Genomic DNA, 11,260 nt, shown 5'->3' on the forward strand with positions numbered 1-11,260 from the left:
TGAAATTAGTAGAGTGGAGTTGGATGGAGGAAGAGTATAATAATAGGAAATAGTTACACTTTCTTATTTAAGGTATACGTCTAATTTACACTTTTTTTTTCTAGTAAATACACTAATCCATGTGAGTTGCTTTCAATTTTTTTAATAATTATAAACTCATTTCTCTCCCCCTGCCTTAATAACCGTGTATAAAACAATTGTAAACTATTGACCGAGACAGATGGAGTATTATTCTAGATTCTTGATAAATCTTTTTTTAATGTAAAGCACCACATGACCTAAAAAATATCTTAATATATAATTTCAATCACAAAGATATTTGTTTTAGAACAAATAAGAAGATATATTTGGTTTCACATCACCAAGCCCACACAATGGCCCATCCACATGCAAGCCGAAATAAAACCGGGTCCATATTCATGCAATTTGCACTTTTTTTTGTCGACGTTAGGCCTTAAAATCCAATAATTCCTTCACCTCTATAAATTAAACTTCATTTCTTCTAAATTTCAATCAACAAAACATAAAACAATAAGAAAAAAAACTTATAAATACATAAAATTATAAACAATGGAAACTTCAACATCAAGTTATTTGATTGTTTTCATTACAATACTCTCAATATCTCAAACCCTAGCCATGCAACGTCCAACAACTACAACAATATACACAGAATTTATAAAATCTTCATGCAAAGCAACAACGTACCCTGACCTTTGTTACAACTCATTATTAACCCATGCACCCGTAATCCAAACAAGCCCTCGATTGTTAGCCAACATGGCCCTCTCAGTCACCCTAGACACTGCTCAGACTACTTCTGAGGCAATGTCTAGGATGTCGAGAGTCCCTGGGATGCATCCTAGGGAGGCAGGCGCCATGAGGGATTGTTTGGAGGTTTTAAGTGACACGGTCGCAGAACTTCAAAGCGCGATGAAAGAAATGGGTGAAATGAGGGGTAGTAAGAATTTTGGATTGTTAATGAATGATGTTCAAACTTGGGTTAGCTCTGCATTGACTGATGAAAATACTTGTATGGATGGTTTTGGAGGAAAGGTTATAGATGGAAGGATTAAGACTATAATTAGGGGTAAAATTGAGATTATTTGTCATCTTACTAGTAATTCTTTGGCTTTGATTAACAATTTTGCAACAATTCATGGTTAGAGAACTACTCTCTCATGTTCTGATCATTTGTTTACCTCTTTTATTTTTTGTGCGGGGTATTTTAAATTTAAGTGAACAAATGATTGAGACGGATAAAGTGTATTTATTTTTACGAGTAATTAAGAATAGTTTTGTGAAATATAGGTTTTATACTTTTATTACTAGGGTGATTAGATTATGGTTTGTAAAATATATTTTGCCTACTATGTTTGGTACCAAGAATGGTTGTAATTTGTAATTTAGCAAAGAATATTGTTACATTACAAATATTTTGTGTATGGCTTTAAGTCCTGTGAATTTGACAAAATGAACATGTTATTTGGGTTTTTAATGTCCGTCTTGTTCAATAATACACATAAAGTAAATGAGGATAAATGAGCATGGCACTTATTTATTTATTTTTAACGGATTTTTGTTGGCTTCCACCAATAAAAGAGCTTAGTTATGTTGGAAGGGAGTCCAAAGTAACCTACGCTCACCATCATATAAGTGTTCTCTTACTTCTCTATTGAGATTAGGTGTTCAAATCTTGGCTCTTTATTTTTATTTTTTTCAAGATCCATTATTGGCTTAATAAAGCTACTTATCGAAAAAAAAGGTACCGGATGCAACATGCCTAAAGCTAAAACCGGCGTCCCACCTCTTCTTCATTTCATAAATGATTTCGCTTTCTTAATAAACAAGTTGCAAATGTTTCGAATTCTGACTCCGCCCAATCGCCCATCCATGAAAAGGGTTCCAATTTGCTTTAAATTTGTCGAATAATCCCTTAATTATCTAATCTCTTGAATATTTTCGGTAGAAGAGGATTATTGTCTATTGAAGAAGTGATCATGATCCGCCACCAGATAAATTGGGCCCGAAACTTGGACAATGTCGATCAACTTAATCTGTTATGGCTTTCACAATCCATTGCCAAAAGTCGCACAAAAAAAAAAAAAAAAAAAAAAAAACAATCCATTGCCAAAAGTCGGGTCGGATACCGACATAATCATGTTAATTAATCAAATTGAGTCCCCTGGCCCCTCTCCTTAACTGGATTCATAGAATCATAAACAAAATTGTACGAAGTATCAATTTTGATCTCTCTGTGTACGTTTGCGCCCATTCCATGAAGTTATGGTAAGCCTAACCTGCAAAGACTTGTACGCATGAATCATGATGCAAGTATGCAAGAAATTAAATAACTAGTTCCACAAAAAAAAACCGAAACGAAAACCACTTCAACGAAAAAGAGCAAATTCCTTATCACATTACTAGGACAAGTTCATTTAATTCTAGGAATGACTAAAATTACGTCATCGTACACAGTAACCAATACCATGACCTCAGTTTTATTGTTGTAATTCCTCATTGGCAGACCTGACAAAACTGTAGGGATGTCAATGGATCGGGTTCGGGTCGGGTGAAGCCTCATCCGTCATCCATCCGTCTTTTTAAAATCTCATCCAACCCGTCCGTCATCCGTGAAACCTATCATCCGTCATCCATCCATCCATCATCCATGGATGAAACGGGTGGATCGGGTGATAAATGGATGTTGTGTATTTATAGGTTTCAAGTTACAAAAAGTGATGATTTTTTATTCTATACAAAAAAAAAAATGTTAGATAATTATTTTAGTTTAACTTTTTAATTGTTAGTTTCACAAAATATATATTTAGAAAGTGGAAAAAATTGAATATTTGAATATTTTGTATCTTAATAATGTATTATATGTTAAAAAAATTAAATAAAAAGTAATTAAATCGGGTGATGGATGGATGACGGGTGAAATTTCTTCATCCAACCCATCCGTCATCCGTCATCCGTTCCATCCGTCATCCATCCATCATCCATTTAAGTCGGGTTTTCATCCGTCTTTTAAAATCGGGTGGATCGGTTTTTGATCGGGTGCGGGTGAAGTTGACATCCCTAGGCAAAAGCAACCTGGCCCGAAAAGACTGCCCCGAGTCCCGAAGTGACCCGAAAACCCGAATTGACCCCAACATGATCCGAGCTTTCTTGACTCGTAACTGACCCGAACCGAAAATGACCCGATTCGATACCACCAAACCCGAAAATGGACCCGACAAAATATAACTCTAATTGAATCGAAAGGACTTGAAATGACTATTTCTCTATTATTCATTGACTCGAAAATGACCTAACCTGAAACAACCCGACCAACAAACCGAAACAGACCCGAAATGACCTGACCTGAATTAACCCGAAATCAACAAGAGACCCGAACTAACCCGACCCGAACCCGACCCGTTGACCCGTTTTGACAAGCCTACAGTCATTGGGTAGTGTGTACGATGACTCAAACTCGAAAGTTAACCAACAATGCTGAAAACCCGTCAGCCTAACTGCACTAAATTTTGTTGTTTGCTTGACAAACTCTAATACTTTCGCGAGCTAAGTAGTATAAACTCGCATTACTTCTCTTATAAGATCACAGTACAAGAACATTACCTTTCCGAAACAAAAATTCAGGGACCGAAAAAAAATGGCAACCAGACTCCTTCCGATTAATTTCTGTCTCCTATTCTTGACCGCCCTGCTATTCATGGCTTCTTGTATGAACTCGGCCGAAGCATCTGATGAGTTCGTAAAGGCATCATGCAAAACAACACCATATCCAGCACTTTGTTATACTTCCTTATCGAACTATGCCAGCTCGATAAAGACCAGCCAGCGGTTATTAGTTAAAACCGCTCTCAAAGTAACCCTTGATGCTGGACGAAATACTTCTTCTTTCTTAGTGAAACTGTCTGGGAACGAGAAGACGAGGAAAAGCAAGACGGGTCCTGTAGGGGATTGTGTGGAATTGCTGAGAAATGTTGTTGATGAAATCAGTAAGTCTGTCAAGGAAATGGATCGGATAAAGGATAACAGGGATATACGCTTTCGGATTAGTAATGTTCAAACTTGGGTTAGTGCTGCAATGACTGATGAGAATACTTGTACTGAAGGTATGACCGGGAAAACAGTGAGCGCGAAGGTGAAGCGTATGGTGACGGAAAAAATGGAGGTACTGGAAGAACAGACTAGTAATGCCTTGTGTTTAGTCAATAGCTATGCTTCACATCATTAAATTTAGTTACGACAACCACAGGTTATATAGCGGTTTTAAACACGACTTTCTAGTATCCCTTATGTCCCTGTGGGCTGTGGATAGTTTACGTATTCTATTTTAGTATGACCAAGTTGTTGGTGATAAAATGTAAGGCAATTTGTAATGGTTTATGTTCTAAAATTGTTTGGATTTTGATTTACCGTTCACTTTGAGTTACTGATTTCACCGCATCCAGTTATCCACAATTAAATACGTCCGGTCACACTCAGCTTATATTTCATTGAAATTGAAATAAAATCGACTCAAAATTTTATTTATCCGAACTCAACCCAAATCCAACCGAACCGAATCGAACCGAACCCAAATAAAAAACTTCAAGCCATCTTTTTTTAACAAGCTCTTACCCTTTCTGTTCCTTTTCCCGCCATTTTCGTCGTCCTCGTCTTCATCTTCGTAGTCTTCTTCTTTATTACACCCTTCCTTAATTTCTCTTCCGTACATTCGTTCAAATTACATCTCACGGATTTTGAACAAACTTATGGAAATGAAATGAATCGAGAGAGTGCGTATGTAACGCTAACCCTAATTTCGCGTACTTTCTGAATTTGCAGGTAATTCCAAAATTAGAGCTCTGTGCATCCGATTGCGCTGTCAAATTGATTGATGAACAAATTTAAAAGGTGAATCTCTAAGAATAATTGTTAATGACATTCTTAATAAGTACAATATCGATGATTTTTCAATGATTTATCGCTTTAAATTACTTCCAGTTGCTTTGATTCTGTATTAATTTCTTTGCTATAGTTATTTTTTAATGTATATGTTTAAGGTTATACTCTTTCCGTCTCAATAATTTGTTTACCTTGTTTTATTCTTCGTGTGGTGTATTTTTAATCAAAGGTAAACAAATGATTGAAGTGGAGGATAATTGTTATTGTTTTTCCTCTTATTTTGAGCTCTATTACTCCGCTAGTAGTTACATTCATCCTAAGAGAGCTCTACAATGGCGATTTTTTGGTGGATTTGATGAGTGGCGGCGATAAGCCAATAATAGGCGAAAATTTAGGTAGCTTGATTTTAAGGACCGTTGCAGTGTTTTGTAAGCGTAGACATTTGCTAGGTTATGTTCGAGTTTATAGAACATTCGGAATAAGAAAAGCCGTTAACTAGGAATTCTGATGAATGTAGAATCAGGAAAGGGAAAGAAAGGAGGGAAGACTATGGAGGAAGTGATGCTTTTGCTGTTTACTCTAGGATTAGGAAAGGTAACATATGAGTTGTTCGACAAATTACGACAATATTACTGTTGATCGGTTTTTCTGTAATCGTTGGTGAGGCTTGCCTGCAATGTATCAGTGATTTAAGCGAGTTGTCTGTATTGGCTGGAGTTGTTTTTTCCTGAATTTTAAGGAGGTTTAGAATCTGCAGACGTTTTTCAGCATGTTGATGTTCAGGTAATATGTCGGAGAAATTATAACCAGAAAGCTCAATGAGGCACACTTTAAGAGTCTAAGAGTGTCGTCTATATATGACATTGTTTGTTTTTTTCAACCAGATTGCTATTGCATCTTTGCCAGCCGCTGTTTTCTGGAAGAAAAAAAACGCTAGATTTTATTCAGATGAAATATTGTAAATTATAAGTTATTTGTTGCTCCCAAACTTTCTTTTTGCTTGAATTCAGATTATTGATGACTTTCTTTTTAGTGACTAAATCCCGATGTCTTGGTCATTTGTAATGATTGAAAGCACGAGGTTTAAAATGTCTTCATTTCCATCTTTAGCAAGGATGATCGATGATCATATATAGGGGTGATGCATTGACTATGTTAGCATTATTTGTATACTAGAGGTATTAATTTTAAAATATCTTTTCTGACTGCTTTTGTCTCATTAGCTTACGAGCTTTGAGAATCAGAGAGTACTTTCTGCGCTTTTCTAAAGATCATGTTCTCCTTAGTGGCTGGGTGCTGCTTATGCACTAGAGATCGTATTAGCCTGATTTACGACATTGTCCAGCTGAATCGTCAGCCCTCGTTTTCTCTAGCTATTGTTAGAGAATCATAAGTGTTTCCTTGATTTGCTTCCTTGCTTTTCCCGCACCTGTTTGAGAATTTGGGGTACTCTCATGTAGAGTACAACATTTTGTAAAATTGGTGTTTGAAAATAATATTGCTTGATTGGACTCATCTCTAGCTGCTTGCCTAGTTTCATATCAGAAGTGAATTCTCTCGGTTTATATAACCAAAGAAAACTTTATTTGTGCTCGCTGATGTTACAGAATGTTAATGGTGACCCTTTCAAATGCAGCTACGATTTAGGCTCCACAACTCCGCATTTTCGTGATTTGAATTTGGCATCCAAAAAGGTGGCGCGAGACTGAGGATGTCGGAGATTTTGATATAGTTGTGATAGGAGTGCATTAGTTTTCCATTCCTCTCATTACTATAATAATCACTGGTCTTATTTAGTTTCTCCTCTTTTATCTGCAGATACGGAGTACATCTTAAAGATTACCAATGCCGATTGTCCTTCAATTATTTTCGCTGCAAAGGTGCTTAATGTAAGTTCTTTCATCCTACAGTCATTTAAATAGTGTAAGGAAGTGAGTATTTCATCTTAGTTTTAGGTGTTGCATCTAAATAAGGATGATTCAGCGTGCATTTTCTTTGTTAACTGCTGCATTATGTGGTCTTTCTCTCTGTGTCCTGCAAAAACTGTTTCACATTCAACTGTCATTATAATTTCTGGTGTATTCCTCTGCTAGGAAGCAAGTCAGTAATGAACATGGAGACTTTAGGCCCTCTAGAGCAGTGGATGTTGTTTGCAGCTGCCAGAGTTGACCAGCTCGAAATGTTCAGGCGCATTTATCATTTAGCTCATGGCTTCTCACATTGTTTGGTCACGTTATCAGGCTTTCATCGCTGAACTCGGTTAGTACATTGGTTTTGCCTCTATATCCGATTTTCTGTATGTGATGTATGTCGTTACTGAAGTAGATTCAACATCAACATTGCCTTAACATGAATAGTCATTTGAAACCATCATTCTGAATTTGTGATACCAACGAAAAGTGGAAAAAAGAGCAAAATATTCTGAAAAAATAAGCAAATAAAAGTATAAATTAATGAGAGGAAAAAAATATATAGAGTAAAAAAAAAGAATTAAACCTTTTAAAAGAGAGCAATATGCAGAGATTAGTTTGGAAAAAGTAATGGGAATAAAGTAAATACAAGAGAAAACTGTTATAGAATAAGAAATAGAGAATAAATGGTAGAGAGAACTTAGAGAGAAATAAACAAATCGATTGAGAGAGGTAGGAGAGATCCATCTTATTCATTAGTAATGGGGTATATATATAGTACATAGAAGAGGGGTGATTGAGAAACCTAATTACATATGATGACTATAACGGGTATAAGTCCAATGGACATCCACACTAACTATTGTTTCATAACACTCCCCCTTGGATGTACATTACTGAAAAACATGACTCGTTAAAACCTCACTAGAAAAACCACGTGGGAAAAACACTAGTAAGGAAAAAGAGTACAATATTCCTATAACACGCAACCTAGTAAGCTGCCTCATTAAAACCTTTCTATGGAAAACCCAGTGGGACAAAACCATAGATAAGGAAAAAGAGTACAACGCGTGCACACTCCCCCTGATGATTACATCACTTGTAAAACGTCAATACAGCTCATGATGTGACAAACTTTCTCGATCTTGAAAATAGTTGTCATCATACTTAATCAACTTGATACATGTCTTCAATTAATAGGCGTCGTTGATTGCTTCAAATTTTATAATATGAAGATAGTAATTCATAACGATTTTTGCGTCTTCACTCCAAATAATCTTGTCACTGTTGTAATACTGCACTTTTTCTTTGAATGATCATATCATCAACAATAATGTGCATGCATATGATATGTGACTAAGTTCTAAACTATATGATATGAAGTAATGCAATGATGTAATAGAAAAATAAAATGCAAATGCTTAACTTAGTCTCTATATATGCATATGGTGACTCGATAATGTAAACTGTACAGTTTTATTTTCAATATCCATGATTTGGATGGATTTAAGGTTTATAAGCTCATAACCATAAGTATGTCGACGTTCAAATGGACTTATAAAGTCCTAATCCAATGGCAATTGAATAGTGCGCGGAGATGTATATCCGTTTCATATGGATATACTTTTATGATCATATAGTAGAATTTCTGGAATTAATATTTTTCATATATTACACTATAGTTGTAATTTAATATGATAAAACTGCTTTTGTTTTACCAACTTTTCACTTACTTTCTCCCCCTAAGGTGGTAAAAACTATATCTAAGATAGATTGCAATCATTTACATAAACACCTTAGAATCCGATTTCTCATATCATATATAAATGAGATACAATAGTGACCATTTTGTAAGATCATAAAATATTTTTGGGGAGTAGTGAATAATGTAATTGGCTCTTAATGTGCTGAATCAAGACGCCCAATTTAGAAGATCAACTTGTTCACATGATAATAATCAAACTATGAAATGTAATTGCACAATTACTCGTATTTTGTTATGTGGTTTTTGAGCCACTAAAAGCAATATCAATATGTACAATTGAATTTATTAGGTCTTTCAACCTCGAGTATTAATGTGGAGCGCCAATGTTTAGATCTTCAAATATCAATCATACTCAAGTTTAGTGTAGTCTCTGTTGTAATACGGAGTAATATTTATATGCTACACATAAGAGTTTTAGCACATTATAAGCTTTAGCACATTATAAGCTTTATGTTTATAATAAACGGGTATAGTAGAAACCCAAATGAACTCAATGTTACATCAAAGTTCTTTAAGCACTTGTTGATCATATATGACATTTCATGTCAACTTTTGATAGTAGTTCGCAAGCAATTTATTATAATCCTCCATATTTGGGATTAGATATGCCTTAATATGTGCAATTGTGCATTACTGACTTGTCAAACTAAGTTTGGATGCTAATTTATCGTTAGCTATTACATCGTATGTGCTCAAAATAATTTATCGTCATCTCGCCAAATATATGAATTGTTATATGACACATTTAGTGTCTTAGCTAGATTGGCAAGAATTAATATCCCTTTGGGAAATATGACGAATGATAAATAATTAAGTCATAAGAAATTAGAAAATATGATTTCCCGTTGAGGAATGAAAAAATATGAGTAAGACTATTCCATAAAAAAGTCTCACATTAAATTTATAGGAGACTCAGTCACATTGTGGAGATAGTGAACTAATAAATTTATAGGAGACTCAGTCACATTATAGAGATAGTGAGCTGATATAAGGTTGTTTTGATAGAAGGTCATCCCACATTATTATTATACTAATAAAAGACTATTTCCCATTAATGTGATGGGATATTGTATCCTTTATAATGACACGAGACTCCTTGACATGGACTTATAAAAGATCGTCTTAAATTATAATGACTGATAAGAGATCGTCTCACGTTAAATAAATACGTACGAAGTGTCTCACATGTAATAGATGTGAGCTCGTCTCAATTAAATAATTATGAGATCGTCTTGAATTAAATAGATAGAAGATCGTAAATTATGATGACAGGAGATCGCCCCGCATTAACTAGAAAAGAGGCCGTCCCACATTGAACTGACCGAATATTATGTCAGATAGGAGAATGTCTCATATTATATTGATAGAAGATCGTCTTAAATTAAAATGACGATCGTTTCATGTTAAATAGATATGAGTTTGTCGATCTCTTATTATATAGATACGAGACCAACTAAAATGAAATTGATATAAGAGACTAACTTGAATTAATTCAATAACAGATCGTCTCATATTGAATTGACAAAAGTGTCTCGCATAATAGCGACATTAAATTGTCTCACATTAAATTCATAGAAGATCGTCTTAAATTATGATGACATGAGACTATCTCGCATTAAATAAATAGGAGATTGTCTCACGTTAAATAGATATGAGATTTTCTCGAATTAAATAGATATATGAGGCCGTCTCACCTTAGATAGATAGGACACCGTCTCAATTAAATAGATAGGAGACTACCGTTTCACATTAAATGATAGGAAATCGTCTCTCATTAAATCATTGCTTGACAATTGAAAAGCAATTGGAATAACGTGCTAACATCAACACAATTACGACATACTGATCTAACAATAATATCGCTTAGCTAATTAGACAAATTATAAGCCACTAAACATGAATTCATCATCAAACATAAATATATTCAAATGAATTAAGACGAGGAAACAATGAAACTATACGAACAAAAATTAAGCTATCGCTATGCTCTTAACATCAGACTGATTCACTTATTGATTGCCTTTTTATAAGAAAATCATGTTCTATGTATGGCTGATGGTGAAGGCAATTCATCTCCACCTAATCAATGATTGCTGGAGTATTGGACTAAATAACTCACTAAAATAACCATTGATGACAAAGAATTGAATGCACAACTTTCCTATAGAACACTCCGTTGTTCATACCATTTGACGTCCAAATGATGAAAATTAGTGAAAGAATTGTACCTTAATCGGGGAGTTCATATTGGAATTACGAGGTGAATTGACCCGTCTTTTATATTCTACCTTCTTTATTTTCATTCTCACTCAGTTTTGTAGAGTCGTGCTGATAACGTGTTATAGAATAAGAAATAGAGAATAAATGGTAGAGAGAACTTAGAGAGAAATAAACAAATCGATTGAGAGAGGTAGGAGAGATCCATCTTATTCATTAGTAATGGGGTATATATATAGTACATAGAAGAGGGGTGATTGAGAAACCTAATTACATATGATGACTATAACGGGTATAAGTCCAATGGACATCCACACTAACTATTGTTTCATAACAAAAACAACAATATAAAAATTTATAATAGAATAATAGATTCAAATGGAAAAAAAAAACGTCACAAAGCTATTAATGCCATCGCAAAGTTAATAATGTGACGGATTAGGCAACAGTCTCAAAATTTCCGTCGCAT

General features: G+C 34.7%; 2 protein-coding genes across 2 annotated transcripts; both read left to right on the forward strand.

The window, feature by feature from the left end:
* The first annotated feature begins 780 nt into the window (after positions 1-780).
* LOC141608731 (21 kDa protein-like) lies at positions 781-1,167 on the forward strand. Its single transcript, XM_074428075.1, has one exon. It carries the CDS (start codon positions 781-783, stop codon positions 1,165-1,167), a length of 387 nt encoding a protein of 128 aa, XP_074284176.1.
* Positions 1,168-3,658: 2,491 nt separating this feature from the next.
* On the forward strand, positions 3,659-4,246 carry LOC141608732 (pectinesterase inhibitor 7-like). The gene has a single exon (XM_074428076.1). The coding sequence runs from the start codon at positions 3,659-3,661 to the stop codon at positions 4,244-4,246; it is 588 nt and encodes a 195-aa protein (XP_074284177.1).
* Positions 4,247-11,260: the final 7,014 nt, after the last annotated feature.

Source organism: Silene latifolia, chromosome 10, assembly GCF_048544455.1.
Source record: "Silene latifolia isolate original U9 population chromosome 10, ASM4854445v1, whole genome shotgun sequence".
Taxonomy (NCBI): domain Eukaryota; kingdom Viridiplantae; phylum Streptophyta; class Magnoliopsida; order Caryophyllales; family Caryophyllaceae; genus Silene; species Silene latifolia.